At 44.3% G+C, this 23339-nt stretch overlaps 1 protein-coding gene across 2 annotated transcripts; it reads left to right on the forward strand.

The window, feature by feature from the left end:
• Positions 1-8480: 8480 nt before the first annotated feature.
• LOC115155805 (serine/arginine repetitive matrix protein 1) lies at positions 8481-21679 on the forward strand. 2 transcript variants are annotated; one of them, XM_029702765.1, is made up of 7 exons: positions 8481-10224; positions 10978-11051; positions 11276-11510; positions 14213-16341; positions 17239-17448; positions 19101-19221; positions 19539-21679. In XM_029702765.1, exons 1-6 carry the CDS (start codon positions 9885-9887, stop codon positions 19200-19202), a joined length of 3090 nt encoding a protein of 1029 aa, XP_029558625.1. In that variant the 5' UTR covers positions 8481-9884; the 3' UTR covers positions 19203-19221; positions 19539-21679. The 2 variants fall into 2 exon arrangements, with proteins under 2 accessions (XP_029558625.1, XP_029558626.1); XM_029702766.1 differs by having other exon boundaries at positions 10137-10224; positions 10481-11051.
• Positions 21680-23339: the final 1660 nt, after the last annotated feature.

Here is a 23339-nt window from a genome sequence, read left to right on the forward strand (position 1 = left end):
TCAAAATTGATAATCTTACTACCATGGAAAGGACAATACCTGTCTATTTGTGGAAAAATCACCCTTATAACCCTTTAGCCATATCCCAGTTTTCCTATTTACTTATGCCTACACCTAACGACTTGTTTTTTTAAATTATATGAGCAAATGATATTCCACTTTATTTGGAAGCGCAAGCCGGGCAAAATTAAACGGGCCTATTTATATAGGGAATATGAATTTGGAGGGCAGAAATTATTAAATATTAAAGGATTGGACCTCTCACTACAGGCTTCAGTCATACAAAAACAAACAATTAAATTCAAACTGGTTCTCTAGCTGATTAGTAAGAATGGCTCACCCAGTGTTCAGTAATGGCCTTTTTCCCTTTATTCAGATTACAACCTCTCACTTTTGGTTATTTGAAAGGAAAATAATCTCCAAAATATCACAATGTTTTAAAAACATGCCATAGAAAGCTGGTTGCAATTTCTGTTTAATCCACCAGAAAAGAGAGAACAAATATTACAACAAATAGTTTGGTTAAACTGAAATATACTAATTGATAAAGAATAAATGGATAAAAAAAAACTGTATACTCTTCGTAAATTATATCATAAATAGGACTGGTGGAGTTATGTCACACATGCAGTTAACAAAAATATGGAAATGTCTGCTCTATCCAAAAGTATAACCAAAAGATTGCAGCGTTACTACAAAAATGGAGGAGGCAAATGGAAGGAGGAGAAGGAACTTGTCTGTCGGTGTAACGCCCTGGCCATAGAGAGGGGTTTTTGTTCTTTTTTGGTTAGGCCAGGGTGTTACATTGGGTGGGCGTTCTATGTTCCTTTTTCTATGTTTTTGTATATCTTTGTTTTGGGCCGTGTGTGGCTCCCAATCAGGCACAGCTGAAGTTCGTTGTTGCTGATTGGGAGTCACACATAAGGAGCATGTTTTTCCTTTGGGTTTTGTGGGTAATTGTTTCTGTTCAGTGTGTTTCCTGACAGGACTGTTTCTGGTCGTTTTTGTAAAGTGTTCTCTTTTTTTAATTAAAATTCTAATGATGAACACATCCTCTGCTGCACCTTGGTCTAATTCTGACGACGGCCGTTACAGTCGGCCCTGCATTAAAGACCAAAATTGGTGAAAGGAAATTGTGATAAATAAAAAAAGTGTACCAGTTCAATTAAAGGACCAAAAAAAATGACAGTTGAGTCATACAGGTTGCAAAATAGTTGGGAAGAGGTTTTCGATGTAAAGATTCCATGGCACGTGGTTTATGAATTGATAAGGACTCTGGATTCAAAACTTTGTTTTTCAATTTAAATTATAATCCAAAATTCTTGCAACCAACAGAATGTTTATATATACAGTACCAGTCAAAAGTTGACACACCTACTCATTAAAGGGTTTTTCTTTATTTTTACTATTTTCTACATTGTAAAGTAATAATGAAGACATCAAAACTATGAAATAACACATATGGAATCATGTAGTAACCAAAAAAGTGTTAAACAAATCTAAATATATTTTATATTTGAGATTCTTCAATGTAGCCACGCTTTGCCTTGATGACAGCTTTGCACAATCTTGGCATACTCTCCACCAGCTTCACCTGGAATGCTTTTCCAATAGTCTTGAAGGAGTTCCCACATATGCTGAGCACTTGTTGGCTGCTTTTCCTTCACTCTGAGGTCCAACTCATCCCAAACCAATTGGGTTGAATTTGGGTGATTGTGTAGGCCAGGTCATCTGATGCAGCACTCCGTCACTCTCCTTGGTCAAATAGCCCTCACACAGCCTGTAGGTGTGTTGGGTCATTGTCCTGTTGAAAAACAAATGATAGGCCCAATAAGCGCACACCATATGGGATGGCGAATTGCTGCAAAATGCTGTGGTAGCCATGCTGGTTAAGTGTGCCTTGAATTCTAAATAAATCCCAGACAGTGTCACCTGCAAAGCACCATCACACTTCCTCCATGCTTCACAGTGGGAACTACACATGCGGAGATCATCCATTAATCTATTCTGCGTCTCATAAAGACACGGCGGTTGGAACAAAAAATCTCAAATTTGGACTCATCAGACCGAAGGACAGATTTCCACCGGAGTATTGTCCATTGCCCGTGTTTCTTGGCAGCAATTCGAGCATTCAACCTCTAAACAGTTGATGTTCAGATGTGTCTGTTACTTGAACTCTGTGAAGCATTTATTTGGGCTGCAATTTCTGAGGCTGGTAACTCTAATGAACTTATTCTCTGCAGCAGTTAACTCTGGGTCTTCCTTTCCTGTGGAGGTCCTCATGAGAGCCGGTTTCATATCGCTTTATGTTTTTTGCGACTGCACTTTAAGAAACTTTCTAAATTCTTGACATTTTCCAGATTGACTGACCTTCATGTCTTAAATTAATGATGGAGTGTCATTTCTCTTTGCTTATTTGAACTGTTCTTGCCTAAATATGGACTTGGTCTTTTACCAAATAGGGCTATATTCTGTATACCACTCCTACCTTGTCACAACCCAACTGATTGGCTCAAACACATTAAGAAGGAAAGAAATTCCACAAATTAACTTTTAACAAGGCACACCTGTTAATTGAAATGCATTCCAGGTGACTACCTCATGAAGCTGGTTGAGAGAATGCCAAGAATGTGCAAAGCTGTCAAGGCAAAGGGTGGCTACTTTGAAGAATCTCAAATATGAAATATATTTTGATTTGTTTAACACTTTTTTTGGTTACTAAATTATTCCATATGTGTTATTTCATAGTTTTCATGTCTTCTATTACTTTACAATGTAGAAAATAGTAAAAATAAATAAAAACACTTGAATGAGTAGGTGTGTCCAAACTTTTGACTGGAACTGTATATGGAGGATACCACCATCGCAGTTCTGCAGATTTTGCTGCGAAGAGACAGAAACATTAGATCGCATGTTTAGGTACTGACCATATGTAGCTTGTTTATGGTCGCAGGTTCAGGAATGGCTGATGAATTGCAAAATTTATCCGGAGTGAACTCGGCAAATAGCACTACTGGGTGATTTGAAAAGTTATAGTCAATCAATCAATCGTTTTGTTAGAATTTTCTTTACATTTTTGTATCCAGAAGAATGACAAATAAATGAATCAAACTGCACATTGGATTTGTATGCATCAAGACAAACATTTTTTTTCTCTCCATTGTTGTTGAAGGATTAGAATGGAAATTGTATTAGGACGATTATATTGAACAATTTAGCCACTACAGAAACAATGAGAATAGAAAGGTTCCGAACTTTTGTGAAACATCACAGCACAGTGGGAAAATATATGGCAATTAGAAATTAAAACTGGATGGTCTTTGGTGATCGATGGAAGGGGTTGAGGGTAGCTGTATAGTGGGACTAAAAACAAACAAAAAAGATAACTAATGTAAAATACACTACATGGTCAAAAGTAGGTGGACACCTACTCATCGAACATCTCATTCCAAAATCATGGGCATTAGTATGTAGTTGGTCCCCCCCTTTGCTGCAATAATCGCCTTCACTTGTCTGGGTAGATGTTGGAACATTGCTGCAGGGACTTGCTTCCATTCAGCCACAAGAGCATTAGTGAGGTTGGGTATTGATGTTGGGCAATTAGGCCTGGCTTGCAGGCGGCGTTCCAATTCATCCCAAAGGTGTTGGATGGGGTTGAGGTCAGGGCTCTGTGCAGGCCAGTCAAGTTCTTCCACACCGATCTCGACAAACCATTTCTGTATGGACCTCGCTTTGTGCACGGGGCATTGTCATGCTGAAACAGGAAAGGGCCTTCCCCGTGCACAGAATTGTCTAGAATGTCATTGTATGCTGTAGCGTTAAGATTTCATTTCATTGGAAGTAAGGGGCCTAGCCCGAACCATTATTCCTCCTCCACCAAACTTTACAGTTGGCACTATGTGTTGGGGCAGGTAGCGTTCTCCTGGCATCCACCAAGCCCAGATTCGTACGTGGTGAAATGTGATTCATCACTCCAGAGAATGTATTTCCACTGCTCCAGAGTCCAATGGCGGCGAGCTTTACACCACTCCAGCCGATGCTTGGCATTGCGGATGCTGATCTTAGGCTTGTCCTCTGCTCTCATCCTTGTAGACCTATCTGCTGCCTTTGATACTGTGAACCATCAGGTCCTCCTCTCCACCCTCTCCGAGTTGGCCATCTCCGGCGCGGCTCACTCTTGGATTGCGTCCTACCTGACAAGTCGCTCCTACCAGGTGGCGTGGCGAGAATCCGTCTCCGCACCACGTGCTCTCACCACTGGTGTCCCCCAGGGCTCAGTTCTAGGCCCTCTCCTATTCTCGCTATACACCAAGTCACTTGGCTCTGTCATATCCTCACATGGTCTCTCCTATCATTGCTACGCAGACGACACACAATTAATCTTCTCCTTTCCCCCTTCTGATAACCAGGTGGCGAATCGCAATTCTGCATGTCTGGCAGACATATCAGTGTAGATGACGGATCACCACCTCAAGCTGTGGTGATCCGGGGAAGGACTGCCCGGATCACCACAGCTCTTCCTCCCGGGGAAGGACTGCCCGTTCCATGATCTCGCCATCACGGTTGACAACTCCATTGTGTCCTCCTCCCAGAGTGCTAAGAGCCTTAGCGTGACCCTGTCGTTCTCCGCTAACATCAAGGCGGTGACCCGATCCTGTAGGTTCATGCTCTACAACATTCGCAGAGTACGACCCTGCCTCACACAGGAAGTGGCGCAGGTCCTAATCCAGGCACTTGTCATCTCCCGTCTGGATTACTGCAACTCGCTGTTGGCGGGGCTCCCTGCCTGTGCCATTAAACCCCTACAACTCATCCAGAATGCCGCAGCCCGTCTGGTGTTCAACCTTCCCAAGTTCTCTCACGTCACCCCGCTCCTCCGCACACTCCACTGGCTTCCAGTTGAAGCTCGCATCTGCTACAAGACCATGGTGCTTGCCTACGGAGCTGTGAGGGGAACGGCACCTCCGTACCTTCAGGCTCTGATCAGTCCCTACACCCAAAGAAGGGCACTGCGTTCATCCACCTCTGGCCTGCTCGCCTCCCTACCTCTGCGGAGGCACAGTTCCCGCTCAGCCCAGTCAAAACTGTTCGCTGCTCTGGCACCCCAATGCTGGAACAAGCTCCCTCACGACGCCAGGACAGCGGAGTCAATCACCACCTTCCGGAGACACCTGAAACCCCACCTCTTTAAGGAATACCTGGGATAGGATTAAGTAATCCTTCTAACCCCCCCCCCCCCCCCCCCAAAAAAAAGATATAGATGTACTATTGTAAAGTGGTTGTTCCACTGGATATCATAAGGTGAATGCACCAATTTGTAAGTCACTCTGGATAAGAGCGTCTGCTAAATGACGTAAATGTAAATGAAACCCATTTCATGAAACTCCCAACAAACGGCTATTGTGCTGACGTTGCTTCCAGAGGCAGTTTGGAACTCGGTAGTGTGAATTGCAAACGAGGACAGGCAATAAAATGTACGTACTACGCGCTTCAACACTTGCCGGTCCCGTCCTGTGAGCTTGTGTGGCCTACCACTTCACGACTGAGCCGTTGCTCCTAGACATTTCCATTTCACAATAACAGCGCTTACAGTTGACCGGGACAGCTCTAGCAGGGCAGACATTTGTTGAACTGACTTGTTGGAAAGGTGGCATCCTATGACGGTGCCACGTTGAAAGTCAATGAGCTCTTCAGTAAGGCCATGCTACTGACAATGTTTGTCTATGGAGATTGTATGGCTGTGTGCTCGATTTTATACTCCTGTCAGCAACGGGTGTGGTTGAAATAGCCAAATCCACAAATTTGAAGGGGTGTCCACATACTTTTGTATATATAGTGTATGTTGAACTACAAATAAGAAGAAAGTGGAGTTGGATTGGACACACCCTACGAAAACTGGCCACCAACCACTCGCCTTCCATGAAATGGAACCCCCAGGGGAAAAGAATGAGGGGTTGACCCAAAAACACTTGGAGGAGAGACTTCCAGGCAGAGATTATGGCAAAAATGGTGGATAAATTAAGACAGTTCACTCAGGCCGTTTACCATTGAAAGAAATGGTCAGTTCCTGTCTACTTAAGGGGGTGTCTCTCCCATAGACACCAATGTGATAGCAGCTGGGTCTGGTCTAATTAGTTAATTGACTTCCATTGAAACAGAAAAAATGAGGGAGTGGGATGTCTCGCTTCCTCTTCCTCTTCCGTCTCTCATGACCGAGAGTGGCCTCAACTGGTGCGACCTGAAAAAACTTTCCCCGGCACGAACCAAAGGGGATGAAGGACATTCGTCAATGGCCTATGCTCCTTATAGGAGCCAAGTAAATATGTCAAGTAAGACAATTTATGAACATCTTTTAAAATGGTAGTTGCATCAGGTTTTCAACTAAATGTATCCATGTAACAAATTACTGGAGATACCTGAAACCTGGAAGACATTTATGTTAAACAATTGGACGTGTGAAAACAAGTATCCTATCGGCCTATCCAGAACAGTGTATGAAGGAAGGAAAATGAGAGGAAGCACGATAGAATACATTGAAACCCACCCATTGTCTGACACTGAGGTGAGATTATAATGCCTGAGAGAGGAGGAGGGGTCGATATGTCCTTGTGAAAGTCACACTGCTTGTTTATGTGTTTATGGTAATAGTTTAACTATTCACAAACACTCATGGACAATCGTATGAGAAGCAGACATCTTCTGTAGACATTGGTTTCATTTCACACATAGGAAGTTCACAGAATCAATTAAACACCTCATCTTTCAATTTGCTTGTTTTTCTGTAACTGGGTGGTTACTCGGTCTTGGATGTTTGTTGGTAGAGGTTGCCCTTTGACAAATACCCAGGATCATCTTAAAACCACTCTCTACCTTTTGTTTTCAGGCAGATAACTCTGACCCCTGTCGTAGCCTGATCTTCTACTGCCACTCAAATCTTCACCACACCCTCCTCCACTGAGAAAGCCAACATGGTCAGTATATCCTGCAACAACCGAATGTGTAAGGGAACAATTTACGAAACTGATTAGCAATAATAAGGCAGCAAGGTAGTAAGGTGCCTCCTCTTGCCCAATTGCAGATTCAAACGCCTTAAAGGTGAGCATTTAGAGCCTTAAATCAAATCAAATTGTACTTGTCGCATGCGCCGAATACAACAGGTGTAGACCTTACAGTGAAATGCTTACTTACAAGCCCTTAACCAATAATGCAGTTAAGAAAATACCAAAAAATGTAAGAGATAAGAATAACAAATAATAAAAGAGCAGCACTAAATAACAATAGCGGGGTTATATACAGGGGGTACCGGTGTTGACGTAATTGAGGTAATTATGTACATGTAGGTAAAGTTATTTAAGTGGTTATGCATAGATAATAACAGAGACTAGCAGCAGCTGGGGGGGGGGGGGTGCAATGCAAATAGTCTGGGTAGCCATTAGATTAGCTGTCTTATGGCTTTGGGGTAGAAGCTGTTTAGAAGCCTCTTGGACCTAGACTTGGCGCTCCGGTACTGCTTGCCGTGCGGTAGCAGAGAGAACAGTCTATGACTAGGGTGGCTGGAGTCTTTGACACCGCCTGGTATAGAGGTCCTGGATGGCAGGAAGCTTGGCCCCGGTGATGTACTGGGCCGTACGCACTACCCTCTGTAGTGTACTCCTCAATGCTATCGGAAGAATCCTGGAACATATTCCAATCTGTGCAAGCAAAACAGTCCTGTAGTTTAGCATCTGCTTCATCTGACCACTGGAACTGATCACTAGTCTTTCCAACCACAGGTGAATGTACACAAGAATAATTTAGGGCAGAATCTGTCATTAGAGTAGTGGTGTATATTTTGCCTCAATCGCTTTTTTTGCTTGCTGCATGTCATGCTTTGGAAGAAGAGGATGATGATGATGATAATAATGATGACGATTAGGTTAAGGACTACAGAGTCTGTTATATAGTCAGGTGCATAGCGCTTGGTGTGTGTATTTGTTAATGTATGGTCCACTCTGGTCTTACGTCACACTGTCAGTATGGAAAATGCCTTGTCGTGGCTATGTACAACTGGAAGCATATTAATGTGACTGTAAAGCCCATAATCCATATAATAAAGGTTCTAAATTCGGTGATACAAAATTAAATGAAATACTGCTACTCCTGCCTTCCAGTTTGGGGGCACATACAGTATCTTAGCTACTGCATATAATGCATTCATATTAATAAACTTTGTGGGTGAAGTGCATTTATAAAACATGTTATTTATAGCCCATAGCAGATGAATACCTGAACATCTTGGTATCTGATCACATTTATTGGTCTGAATGCATGAGGAGAATTATCTAAGAATATATGAATTCCCTAGAGAGGTATTGGCTGATAAATAAGAAGTAGCGGAATTGATACTTGTAAAAATCACACCAAGCGAGGCAAAACTGCCGTCAACAACCTATCTTGATGCGTGAAAAAAACGCCATCTGACTGGCAGTTCCAATGGCCAATCGCATTGTCTATGGTCGGGGCTCTTTAAAGGGTCTACTAATAGGCATTGAGGCAGAGATGCTGCGAGTGTTAGAACGAGTTAGGTTGTCATGTAGTAACCAACGGAAGGTTACGAGTTAAAAAAAATATAGGATTATTTGATCGTCGGACTGGTTTTGCGTAAAGGGAATAGATATGGAATGAGTCGGATACCACAGATGCGAGTCTTGTGTTGTTTTTGGAGACATTATTTTGACATTTTTTTATATTTGTGGTGATCGACGAGATACCTCGCTTCACGCGGTCGTTCAACTCGCGATGCTGGATAGATCGCTGCATCATCATGTTGCTTCCGAGTTAGCGAAAGAAATCACAAGTTACACCAGCGGGGCAGTGAGTCGCCGTCATTTAGCTACAGAGGCTACCCGACAATTGCAATCAGAAAAAGAGGGATGCATTGGCTACATCTGTTGATTTGGCTTGTTGGCACTTCAGTGATACATTGTCTCGCCCGGTGATGTGAACTAAGAAGATCAGTAAGTGGTTACATTGTAGCCTATCACTTGTGTTTATACCTGGGATTGGCGCGATATTCCTCATAATTTGTTGGGTGGGTGCGATCGTAATTAGCCAATATTTTGATTATGGGCACAGTGGCTGAATTTGGGATAAAGAAAAACCAAAGGGCATTATTTTTCAAACACAATTTGCCACTGAAACAGGCTAATCTGTCCAGACCTAGCCTACATCGTAATCATCTGGAATATAGGCAGTTCGTGTGTACTGTTATTGACTCCATCCTCATCATCAAATGACCTCTTGGACTTGTCAAGGAACTGCACATGTTTAGTGTCTGTTGGATTACACAATTTGTGTAGGATAGCCTATCGACTCAGACACTGGACTCTGCTCGGATTATGATCATGACCCTGGAATGTATGTATAATCGCCAAAGAGATGCTGACTTCATTGAACTATGCTGGTGACATTTATCCTAAACTAACAGAGTTTACATCGTTCTGTGCTGCTGACTTATTGGATAGGCTACATATTGATTTTAGTGGGTAATAGTGCCACTGTCTCAGTACTTGGTCTGTTTTAACCACACAATGGAATACAACATAAATAGCCTATCTAAATAGGTTGCAAATGGGTTCATTTCAAAGTTCCGTTGCATCCTATGTGTTCCTGATGCATGAGTAATCATTGGTCACAATCCACTCCTGTCACTGCATCCACGTGGAGTTCATGTAGGTATACTTGAAAACTTTGGGTCGGGGAAACTTCCAGCCGTGACGCAGACTGCTCCCTCTGCTGTAGTCCTGCACAGCTTTTTATTTTTTGCTGTCATACAGCGGAGAGGAAGAGGTATTGACTCAATAAGGAAAAAGTAGGCTACAGCAGATTAAAAACATCCGTCTAAAATGGCCGGCGACTGCAACTATAAGATGCATTATGTGAATGATGACACATTTTCTCCATCCAAACCTCTACTGGACCAAGTGCGGGTGCCCACGGGGGAGCCTGACGCCCCCAGTGTTCTGCAGAGGCGTGGGTCTGTTTATTGCTCGCCAAACTTTGACATGATTGATGGGCTGCTGTACCGTAAGAAGTTGGAGAGAGGCTTCATCCACTACCGGGAGGTGCTAGACGAGGACCGACGGCTCGGGGCGATCGCCACTTTCCACCGGCGGCGGCCAGGCATGTGCCACCACTCCCTGGAGGATACGTACAGATTAGTGGCAGAGAACTACTGGTGGGAGGGTGAGTCTGGTCGGTGGTTGGTTATTATCGATCCCCCATCCAGTTAAGTCTGTACTCGATTGAGCTCTCTGTGGGTTTGGACTGATGGTTCTGCCGATATTTACTGTCACTTTCTTTCATCTCTTTCTCATTTTCTCTCACTGTCTGGCTTTCTCTTTCAGACAAACTTTCTATCTCACTCACTCAATGACTTTCTCTTTCTAGCTGTTCCTCTCTGTCTACCTGTCTAACCACCTTCTCTCTCCCTGTCCTGTAGGTTTCAGTGAGTCTAGCCTGATGTCTCTGCTGGACTTCTCCTACTCCTCTACCCTTTTTACACAGGACAATGATTAAAACCACTTAGGATGTTCCCGAAAGTGGCTTTTCAGCCAAAAGAATTACACCTCATCTCATCACATTGTAGACTGTTATTGTAATGTTCATGCGAGGCTCAGTGTTTCCAAACTTCTCTATCCTTCTATCCTCTGGTGAGATGATGTATTCATCTATTCTGTAAAGAGGGAAGTCAGAGAGACCTAAAAGAGAAGTTGAACTGCAGGTGTTCGACAGAGGTGTTATTATATTGCAACATAAGTCAGATTGATGCTGTATAATGTCGAACTACGTTGAATAAATACTGGTCTTGTTTTGCAGTTAAAAAAAACAATTGCCAAATGGTCAAAAACACTGCCTGTGTAATATGGTTTGTTTCGTTAATATAACATCCGTATTGATGATCATTGCAATAACGTACATGATTGACCTTTTCCTCAGGGATGTACTTCCAGATCCGAGACTTTGTCCGGGGATGTCCAGCGTGCCTGGAGCAGAGGAACAAGAGACCTAAGGTAAGAGATGGCACCATAGAGCATCCTGATGTGAAGGCACTGATACTGAATGATGTTTTCACCATGTCGTTCTCTCCCCCATCTCTCTGCCACTCATGTTTGCTCTCTTTCACACTTCCTTCTCTCACATTCTCTTTCCTTCAATCCCTTTCTCACCCTCGTTCTCACATTATTGGTGACTCTGTTCTACTCTCGCTCGTGTTAATTCGCTCTCTCTCCTACAGAAGCGTGTGGGTGAGAGGCGTCTCTCTCAGACGATGATGTCACACGGTCGTGACATGCTGAGTAAACTGAGGAGCCAGCGGGAGGCGGGGCTGTTCTGTGACATCACTCTGAGGACTGACGGATGCTCTTACTCCGCCCACAAGGCGGTGCTGGCAGCGGTGAGCGAGTACTTTCAGGAATTATTCACCGAGATGGACTCCGCCCCTAGCTCCAGGTCTGACATCGACCTCACAGGTACGAGATTGACACACACACTTCTGAATGGGGTTGTTACTTTATCCATCTGTCTCTGTTTTCCTCCGTCTACTCTGCTCTCTCCTTTTGTGGATGCCCATGTTTTGGCATGGACATGACCGCTATTGCTCTGAAAAGGAATTTAACAGCACTTTCAACCTCCCTCTCTTTTCCACTTTTTCACTTCCTCATGTTTGGTCTCTCCTCCTACTTTTTCCCCCCTCTGGTCTTCTCAACATATGTAATTTACAAAAGTTCAATCAGGATGGCTGGTCTGAATGCTCGTTTAACTTCATCCAGTCAGCATAACATAATTCACTTTGTTTACTATTTTACGGGCATAGTGGGAATGAAGACAAACATATCATCATCAGCAAAGCGTCTTGTTTCTTCTCCCATGTGCAGAATGCTATTTACCTATTTACCTTGTGGCCTATTATCGTGACACAATAATGCTCATTCCTCATGCTTGCTGTTTAACCTATGGGCTTACTCTGGCAATTAATACCTTCCTCTCTTTCCATCAATGGGTGTAAATCTTGGGATGCATTTATGTCAACTTACCGATGTTCTCTCACTTGCTGTTTTTCAGCAACAGTTTGACAACCATCCACCTCCCCACCAGCTATAATAACCTTAAGGCACATCATTGGAACTCCTCCCCAGCAGGGCGGAGGGGTTTTGAGCCAGCAGTCCCACATACAGTGAGGGGGAAAAGTATTTGATCCCCTGCTGATTTTGTATGTTTGCCCACTGACAAAGAAATGATCAGTCTACAGTTTTAATGGTAGGTTTATTTGAACAGTGAGAGACAGAATAACAACAAAAAAATCCAGAAAAACGCATGTCAAAAATGTTATAAATTGATTTGCATCTTAATGAGGGAAATAAGTATTTGACCCCTCTGCAAAACATGACTTAGTACTTGGTGGCAAAACCCTTGTTGGCAATCACAGAGGTCAGACATTTCTTGTAGTTGGCCACCAGGTTTGCACACTTCTCAGGAGGGATTTTGTCCCACTCCTCTTTGCAGATCTTCTCCAAGTCATTAAGGTTTCGAGGCTGACGTTTGGCAACTCAAACCTTCAGCTCCCTCCACAGATTTTCTATGGGATTAAGGTCTGGAGACTGGCTAGGCCACTCCAGGACCTTAATGTGCTTCTTCTTGAGCCACTCCTTTGTTGCCTTGGCTGTGTGTTTTGGGTCGTTGTCATGCTGGAATACCCATCCACGACCCATTTTCAATGCCCTGGCTGAGGGAAGGAGGTTCTCACCCAAGATTTGACGGTACATGGCCCCGTCCATCATCCCTTTGATGCGGTGAAGTTGTCCTGTCCCCTTAGCAGAAAAACACCCCCAAAGCATAATGTTTCCACCTCCATGTTTGATGGTGGGGATGGTGTTCTTGGGGTCATAGGCAGCATTCCTCCTCCTCCAAACACGGCGAGTTGAGTTGATGCCAAAGAGCTCCATTTTGGTCTCATCTGACCATAACACTTTCACCCAGTTGTCCTCTGAATAATTCAGATGTTCATTGGCAAACTTCAGACGGGCATGTATATGTGCTTTCTTGAGCAGGGGGACCTTGCGGGCACTGCAGGATTTCAGTCCTTCACGGCGTAGTGTGTTACCAATTGTTTTCTTGGTGACTATGGTCCCAGCTGCCTTGAGATCATTGACAAGATCCTCCCGTGTAGTTCTGGGCTGATTCCTCACCGTTCTCATGATCATTGCAACTCCACGAGGTGAGATCTTGCATGGAGCCCCAGGCCGAGGGAGATTGACAGTTCTTTTGTGTTTCTTCCATTTGTGAATAATCGCACCAACTGTTGTCACCTTCTCACCAAGCTGCTTGGCAATGGTCTTGTAGCCCATTCCAGCCTTGTGTAGGTCTACAATCTTGTCCCTGACATCCTTGGAGAGCTCTTTGGTCTTGGACATGGTGGAGAGTTTGGAATCTGATTGATTGCTTCTGTGGACAGGTGTCTTTTATACAGGTAACAAACTGAGATTAGGAGCACTCCCTTTAAGAGTGTGCTCCTAATCTCAGCTCGTTACCTGTATAAAAGACACCTGGGAGCCAGAAATCTTTCTGATTGAGAGGGTGTCAAATACTTATTTCCCTCATTTAAATGCAAATCAATTTCTAACATTTTTGACATGCGTTTTTCTGGATTTTTTTGTTGTTATTCTGTCTCTCACTGTTCAAAAAAACCTACCATTAAAATTATAGGCTGATCATTTCTTTGTCAGTGGGCAAACGTACAAAATCAGCAGGGGATCAAATACTTTTTTCCCTCACCGTAGGGCGACCTGCCATCATATGATCTGGCTCCGAGGATTTTACCTCGCAGACAAGGCCATTCCCCAAACTATTTAATAAAATGTCATATTGCATTCCTATGTTGTTCATTCAGTTAAGCCTGTACTAGATTGAACTGTCTGTGGGTTTGGACTGATGGTTGTGCCCATATTTACTGTCACTTTCTTTCATCTTTCTCATTTTCTCTCTCTCTCTCTCTCTCTCTCTCTCTCTCTCTCTCTCTCTCTCTCTCTCTCTCTCTCTCTCTCTCTCTCTCTCTCTCTCTCTCTCTCTCTCTCATTCAGACAAACTTTCTATCTCACTCACTCAATGACTTTCTCTTTCTAGCTGTTCCTCTCTGTCTACCTGTCTAACCACCTTCTCTCTCCCTGTCCTGTAGGTTTCAGTGAGTCTAGCCTGATGTCTCTGCTGGACTTCTCCTACTCCTCTACTCTGTGTGTGTCTGAGGAGGACCTTCCAGAGGTCAGCACTATGGCCCGTCACCTGGGCATGTGGCCTGCCGTGGAGGCCTGTTCTGCCCTCCAGAGGGAGCAGGGATACCACGCCGCCCAATACCCCACCATGGAGCACCCTGCCCTGGGTTTCTCATCGCAGATCCCTGGATCTCCCCTGGAGCTCCACCACCACCAGAGGGACAGGAAGAGGAAGAGGAAGAGAGGGTTGGCTGGAGAGGGCAGGGAGAGGGTGGCTGGGGGTAGAAGGGTAAGGGGGGTGGATGATGGCTTCAGACAGATTCTGGATCAGTCCAATGAGTCGAGGGAGGAGAGCCCGACCAGGCGGTCACCCCGTCGCCCCCCCAGACCCAGCCCCCTCCCCCTAGGGCAGAATGGTCTCCCCCTCAGCCCCACCCGCAGGATGAAGCTCATGGACTTCAAATCTCCGTCCTGTAAAATATCTTCCCCTCCAAAAAACATATCCCCCATCCCCCGCTCCCGAAACACCCAATCTTCCTCCTCCTTGCCCCACACACGTCTTCTCCGCTCTACTCCCGGGGCTGCCCAGGAAGTCCAGAGACTGCTGCCCAGGACAGAGAGCCCTCCTCGGGACCGAAAACCTCACCCTGTCCCCCATCCTGCCTCCACCTGCAGCTCCTCCACACAGAGGACTGGCTCTGAGGCCCCCATAGTGAGGGTGAAGCTGGAGGAAGAGGGAGACGAGGATGAGAAAGATAATTTCCGAGCGCTGGAGAAGTACCGTCTGATGAGCGTGCTCGGGTTACAGAGGACGTCCCTCCTCCCCAGACCAGAGGATCTGATTGGCTGGAGGCAGAAAAAACGCCTCCGGAAGTTGAAGGTCAATAACTATTCGTTGACCAAGAGGAGGAAACCTCGCCCCCAGGCGTCAGGGGGGCTTACGTACGGGGGGCCGCCCCAGTCACTCCCCCTATGTACCCCTGCCAAAGCCCACTTCCTGAGCAGGATCATAAAGACGGAACCTGAGTATCCAATCAGCATGGAGGACATGAGACTGAAGAAACCCAGGCAGCCCCGGCGGTTTCCGCCCAGCGACAGGAGCATGCGCAGCAAAGTAGCGTTACCAGACCTGCTGCAGCCCGTGTCCAGGCTGGTCTACGGAGGGAGGGATCTCAGGCGCTCTGTCAGGGGTGTTGAGGCCAGCCACCCCCCTCCACCCCGTTCTGGGAACACCAGAGTTCCAAAGCCCAAGAGGAACGTCTCTACTGTCCGGATCAAACCCGAACCTGCCGACTATGCCATCTCGGCACCACCCCTGCCCTCACATGGCCGACGCCCAAACACACAGCTCTCCCCTCCCAGGGCCCACCCCAGGCACAATGTTACCACAGAAACTGTCAGAGCGCTCCGCTACAACAGCGGGCGTCCGATGGCCAAAGATAAGCTGAAGCAGAGTGGCATGAAAGAGGCTGGGAGAGCCCAGCGTAAGCCCAGAGAGGAGAGCATGAGGACAGGGAGCAGCCAGGGAGTGAGGAGGATCGTGGAGAGAGGGCCTGGAGCTATGGGCAGCAGGAAGACGAGCAGCATCCTCAGCCCTGATCCTGTTCCTCCTCCCCTCCACAGCCATCCTCTGTACAGGGTCATCAAGGAGGAACCAGCAGACCCTCTACCTGTGGCGGGGTCCTTCCCTGAGGCACCCTCCCTGTCCTCCTCCCCAGAGCTGGGCAAAAGGCAGATCAAGCCCCCTGTCAAGCTCCTAGACCCAGGCTTCCTCTTCAGCTTCTGCCGGCCGGCAGGAGGACCCATGTTGGGGGTGAAGAGGGAGGAGGAGAGTGTGGATATCTGCCTAACACGTTCTGTCTCAAGGGGAGAGAGATTTGGTCCCGGGGGGGCCCCAGCCAGGGTCCTGAGGGCCAGAGGAGGCCCCCCTACTCTCCACAGGGTGAAGAAGGAGAGGGAAGAAAGGAGTGTAAGCCAAAGTCCAACCCAGAGGCAGGGGCCACCAAGGGCTGTCAACTCTCACCAACACAACCCCCCCCACCTGGATAGAGCTACAGGGTCAAAGGGTGCTTGTGCTACACGGGACATACCAAAGGTAAACACCGGGGGGGGGTAAGTGAAGTTTTTCTTGCATGTTCTCCTATGATTTGGGCGAGTTTTAATATTTTAAAAAGTGGGCTGCTGCTCTCCTCAGTCCTCACCTTATCTCAGTACTGACATGAAAACACAAGATGGATGAAAGAAATGGCATAGGTGTACTGAAGGACTTTCAAATGTCCAGTACAGATCAAGGAAAGGAAGCCAGGATGAAACTATTGAGATGCAGCCTTGCTTTCCTCCACAGTGGAGAGTAGAGGGGAGGTCTTGGGTGGGTGAAGTTAACTGTTATCTCTCCATAACACCATTCATCAGACTGAGGATTCCGTTAGGGGTTAAACAGGCTGAACCAATGTCAATGAGGAGGAGGGTGTTCTACTCATCAGCCATACTTTTTCTTTGGGAACTAACTGGAGCAAAATGTTGACACTTTAATACTCGCTTAGATTATGTTAGAAAAGTCTGATCTGAGATAAGATTACATTCTTCTTTTGGAGATTGTAAATTGAGTTTGATAACATTCCATGTTGATTGCGCTCCACTGACATGCATAATCATTAAGCTAAAATATGTCATGACCATGTAACTGGTGTCATGACCATGTAACTGGTGTCATGACCATGTAACTGGTGTCATGACCATGTAACTGGTGTCATGACCATGTAACTGGTGTCATGACCATGTAACTGGTGTCATGACCATGTAACTAACTGGTGTCATGACCATGTAACTAACTGGTGTCATGACCATGTAACTAACTGGTGTCATGACCATGGGAATGGGTACTTATCCAGAAAAAAAGAGAGCATTAGAGCATCTTCAGAAATACGTGTTCCTGAATGTCATCTAACAAAATGGAATCGATTTGATTCTGTTTCTCCCTCTTTGTCTGCAGAAGCCAGCTAAGCCCCTGCCTAGCCGAGGCCCTGCGCTGTTGGACTCGATCCGCCGGGCGAGGCTAAAGCAGCTGCGGGGTCCTCGCAGTCAGGCCCCCAAGGCCAAGTCATCCCACGTCTGCCTGCAGTGCCGGGCATCCTGTAAGGACTGTAACGCCCTCATCATGCACCGCATCAGGCACATCGAGGGCAAGCACTGGCCCTGCCCTGTACGTACTGAAACTGTCTTTGAACATCCCCCCTCCCTCTGTGTATGTTGTGTGTGTGTGTGTATGCATGTTGTGTGTGTGTGTGTGCATGTATGTTTGTTCAGTGTTGTACTGATTGTGTGTGTGTATACAGTTGAAGTTTACATACACCTTAGCCAAATACATTTAAACTCAGTTTTTCACAATTCCTGACATTTAATCCTAGTAAAAATTCCCTGTTTTAGGTCAGTTAGGATCACCACTTTATTTTAAGGATGTGAAATGTCAGAATAATAGTAGAGAGAATGATTTATTTCAGCTTTTATTATTTCATCACATTCCCAGTGGGTCAGAAGTTTACATACACTCAATTAGTATTTGGTAGCATTGCCTTTAAATTGCCTTTAAACGTTTCGGGTAGCCTTCCACAAGCTTCCCACAATAAGTTGGGTGAATTTTGGCCCATTCCTCCTGACAGAGCTGGTGTAACTGAGTCAGGTTTGTAGGCCTCCTTGCTCGCACACGCTTTTTCAGTTCTGCCCACAGATTTTCTATAGGATTGAGGTCAGGTCTTTGTGATGGCCACTCCAATACCTTGACTTGTTGTCCTTAAGCCATTTTGCCACAACTTTGGAAGTATGCTTGGGGTCATTGTCCAGTTGGAAGACCCATTTGCAACCAAGCTTTAACTTCCTGACTGATGTCTTGAGATGTTGCTTCAATATATCCACATAATTTTCCTTTCTCATGATGCCATCTATTTTGTGAAGTGCACCAGTCCCTCCTGCAGCAAAGCACCCCCACAACATGATGCTGCCACCCCTGTGCTTCACGGTTGGGATGGTGTTCTTCGGCTTGCAAGCATCCCCCTTTTTCCTCCAAATATAACGATGGTCATTATGGCCAAACAGTTATATTTTTGTTTCATCAGACCAGAGGAGATTTCTCCAAAAAGATCGATCTTTGTCCCCATGTGCAGTTGCAAACTGTAGTCTGGCTTTTTTATGGCACCAAAGTACGTTCATCTCTAGGAGACAGAACGCATCTCCTTCCTGAGCGGTATGACGGCTGCGTGGTCCCATGGTGTTTATACTTGCGTACTATTGGTTGTACAGATGAACGTGGTACCTTCAGGCGTTTGGAAATTGCTCCTAAGGATGAACCAGACTTGTGGAGGTCTACAATAAAAAAAAAAAATTCTGAGTGATTTCTTTTGATTTTCCCATGACATCAAACAGAGGCACTGTTTGAAGGTAGGCTTTGAAATACATCCACAGGTACACCTCCAATTGACTCAAATGATGTCAATTAGCCTATCAGAAGCTTCTAAAGCCATGACATTTTCTGAAATTTTCCAAGCTGTTTAAAGGCACAGCCAACTTAGTGTATGTAAATTTCTGACCCACTGGAATTGTGATACAGTGAATTATAAGTGAAATAATCTGTCAGTAAACAATTGTTGGAAAAATGACTTCTTTCATGCACAAAGTAGATGTCCTAACCGACTTGCCAAAACTATAGTTTGTTAAAAAGATATTTGTGGAGTGGTTGAAAAACTAGTTTTAATGACTCCAACCTAATGTAAACTTCCGACTTCAACTGTATGTGTATATATATTGTGGCTCTGTGTTGTATCTGTGTACTGATATATATATTGTGGCTCTGTGTTGTAGCTGTGCAATAAGACATTCTTCAGGATGAGGAATGTGAAGAACCACATTCGGACCCACGACCAGAGGCTGTATAAGTGTCGCAGCTGTTTGGCTGCATCCTGAGAGCTGACTGGGGAAGGAGGTGAGTGTCCCCTGTCCCTCTGTCCCACTTAAGGGCAAGACGTAATAACCAATGTTGGCTGTGTGCAGTAGATCACCTGCTGGTGTCGACTAGCTGTGTCAGAGGCGACAGGACAGCCAATCGCTGCTTTAAAACTGTTTGACACCACGGTCTGTTTTGTCCTTTAAGCAAGTGTATATGTCAGCACTGTTCCTGCCAGTGAAGATGATTTGTATTTGGTAAATCATTCTACAGTTTGCCTTTATCACATATTTCCTGTCTGTTGTGCATTGTCAGACAAGCTCTTCAGTCCCCTAATTGTGCTATTTGTGTTTTAGGGTTGAAGCTGTCTACATTGACTGACAGAACGAGGAGAGGCACGTACATCCAAACAAGGCTACCAGGAGAAATGTAATTACTATCACGATGATGATTATTGTGGTAATTCTTGATTGTTAATGTTATTTAAAAAACCGAACTTAATTTCTTGTTTGCATTTTAGGTAGCTACAGGGGTTTAAACTTGAACATTACACTCAGGGGGTGGGGCAACTGTGAGGTCACTATTTAAATGGTCGACGACGTCACAGTATGTAGATTAGAATGGAAATTACGGAAAATTATGATAATGATTACTATTATTGCTATCAATATTTTTGTATGTACAGACTGAATCTGAGTGCATCTATACCATAGCTTTGTTGTAAACCTAAAATAAGTTGATGTAAAACGGAGGGGTAGCCGGAGAACAGTCCCAGGTGGAAATACTTGAAGGTTCATAGGGGTCGATTTGGAGATGGAGTTGGAGAGTGTGTCTTAAAGTCTGTAGACGAGGGGGGTTGTTGGGTTTCCTTCCACTCTCTTTGGTGTTCAGAGATGGTATGAGGTGGCTAGTATCGACTCATGTATCGGTTCTCTAGTCTCACCTTTGTCCAGGGTTTGGGAAGGGGGGTTAGGAGGGGGGAATAGGCCCAATCACAAAATGACCCCTAAACACTATGCCCTATGCACTTGTGGAGATCGTAGCAGATTTGATTGATTGAAGCAATATGGAGAAACTTCCCCATAGTAGATCAAATGGAAAGGTAGATGTATTATCATATTGCTTACACATGTCATATCCTCTCAGATCTCCATAAGTGCATAGGGTCTCGGGGTCCATTTGGGATTGGGCCCATGAGTTAGCTAGTTTGGGGTAAGGGGGTTCTATGACATCCCTGCATGTTTGACTGCAGGTCTGTTTTCTCCCCTTGTCTTTTCGAATGTTACTATATGTCTATGAAAGGGAAAACTGTCATGTCTAAATGTGAATCTTTAAAATTACTTTCTCAATACTGAAGTTTTTTTCTGGATTATATACAGTTTTCTTTTGGCTCGGTAGTCCAGAACGTTTTATTTGAAATGATACAATGACTATGGGGTTAAAGTGCATAATGCCAGCTTTCATTTGAGGGTATTTTCATCCATATCAGGTGAACAGTTTATCAATTACAGCACTTTTTGTACATAGTGTCCCCCATTTTGGGGCACCAAAAATATTGGGACAAATTCACTTGTGTATTGAAAAGTTTAGTATTTGGTCCCGTATTCCTAGCATGCGATGATTACACCAAGTTTGTGACTCTACAAACTTGATATTTGTGCATCTAACGTTCAATAATTATTATTCACGATTCATTCAGGACTATTCGTAATAATGGTAGAAACACATTTTAATTTACAAAAGAAGTGACTCCAAAATGACACAATACATTATTTACCATTCATTTCTATTGGGCACAAAATAATTTGAAACAACCAAAACAGCAAATTTATCCAAAAAGTCCATAGAGCAGGGCTGCCCAACCCAAGGTTTTCAGTCCAAGCCTAATTTAGCAGATCTGATTCAGCTAGTTAAGGTGTTGTTGAGCAGCTAATTAGTAGAATCAGGTGTGTTAAATTAGTGTTGGACTGAAAACCCACAGGATGGAAGATCTCCAGGAAGAGGGTTGGGCAGCCCTGCTGTAGAGTCATAAGCTTGGTGTAATCATTACGTGCTAGGAATATGGGACCAAATACTAAACTTTTGGTGCCCTAAAACGGGAGGACTATTTACAAAAAGTGCTGTAATTTCTAAACAGTTCACCTGATATGGATGGATATACCCTCAAATTAAAGCTTCCAGTCTGCACTTTAACCCCATAGTCATTGTTTGATTTCAAATCCAAACTTCTGGAGTATAGATCCAAAGTAAGAAAAATACTGCAATATCCCAATAATGGAGGGCACTGTATATGTTTCTCCTTTTTTAATTAAACTAGCATCTTTGGCCTTTTTTTTTCTTTTTTTCTCATATTTAAGAACCTCTCTCGTACTGAATGCAACGCGTGCACATACTATGGAGACATTGAAGATGTTCCGAATTTGATTTGAAGTCGGACGATTCAGACACTCTCCTTTTGGTTCTGTAAAAAGAATATGGAATAAATGTTTGCCTTTTACATTTTTGCCTTTCCTGTTTGAAATTACAATAGTTGTTCACATTTGTTTCTTGTCTACTGTACAGTTTCAGCAAAATACAGACAGAGTAGCTATATACACTGTATGTACAAAACATTAAGGACACCAGCTCTTTCCATGACAGAAATTGACCAGGTGAATCTATGATCCCTTATTGATGTCACTAGATGGAGAGGAGACAGGTTAAAGAGGGATGTTTAAGCCTTGAGACATGGATTGTGTATATGTGCCATTGGGTGTGAATGGGGAAAAACTAAATATTTAAGTGCCTTTGAACTGCACAGCTGCTGGGTTTTTCCACACTCAAACAGTTTCCCGTGTGTCAACGTTGGCCAGCATCCTTGTGAGGGGGAGGTGGTGGGGGTTTGCAACTCAATATTAGGAAGGTGTTCTTAATGTTCTGTTCACGGTGTATAACACTTCTCATTCTTGAGAAATGCATGTTTGATAAATGCATCAGCTTGGGACATATATTCAAAACATTAGGGATTCACCCAGTTACTTAAAATGACAAGTATTCTACATATTTCAGGCACATCTTCATGGTCCTACTAACCATAGTCTGTGCTCATCCAGAGGGTTAGGAGGAATGAAAGAAGGCAGGAATCTACCAGCGATGGTCACTAATCCATTTACTGTGCCCAAACAGCACATAAAAAGCATCTGCTTCTCATTCAAACATAATGATGTGATGTCACAGGTGTATTCAGATACAGATATGTAACCATGACTCACGTAATCCCAAGGACATTACCATGCAGTACCTGATAATACCACAAGATAGCAGCCAATACTAGGTAGTGAGAATTGGCTGTGGGTGCCGCTGCAAAATAATGAAATCTTCTTCCATCTTTACTCTTCTAAATGGCCCCCTGTTGATCTGAACTTTGGATAGGTGTGTGTCAATAATATGGTCATACCTAATAAACAACAGACTCGCACCAACCCAGTTCTTTCAGATCTAAAAAAGGCCCCTTGTCAATGGTCCATCATGAAGTGTCTAAGGCAAGGGGATTAATTCAGACTGGGTATCAGACAGTATCAGTAATATAGTCAGCCCTTACTCATTGGATGTGTAGTGTAGTGTATAGGTGTTTTGTAAAATTGCATGTTTATGAAAAAAATTCACCATCATGTTGCAACCGTACCAGAGAAGGGACAGCTTAGCGTGCAAAACTGTTTATAAAACTATTCATTTATTTCCTCCTGATAACAGCACGACATTACACCATATCATACTTTACCATTGTCTATCACTTCTGGGTAAAAATGAAGTACCTTACTGTGATTGTTTTCAATTAAAGTGGTAGAATTTTGATAGGACTGTCTGGGAGTGGTCTGAGTGGGTAGGAGAAAACGAGCTGTTATTGGCAGAGAGGTTTGGAACTCTCTTTCACCAGGCAGACAAACTCCATCCCACCAAAGCAGGCTAACATTTCAGGTGGTCTTTTCAAGGAGCTCTTACACTAAAAGGGCTTTATCATTGTTTTCACAATTTCAGAGTATTATTCCAAACTCATAGTATAGAAATGTATATAACACACAGGAAAATCCAGTTTTTGACTGCACTGGGCCTTTAAATCTAGTATAAAAATGGTGTTGGAGACAGGGACTCAACTTTTCATTGCATAGACAGCATCT

The sequence above is a fragment of the Salmo trutta genome, chromosome 20 (assembly GCF_901001165.1).
Source record: "Salmo trutta chromosome 20, fSalTru1.1, whole genome shotgun sequence".
NCBI lineage: Eukaryota > Metazoa > Chordata > Actinopteri > Salmoniformes > Salmonidae > Salmo > Salmo trutta.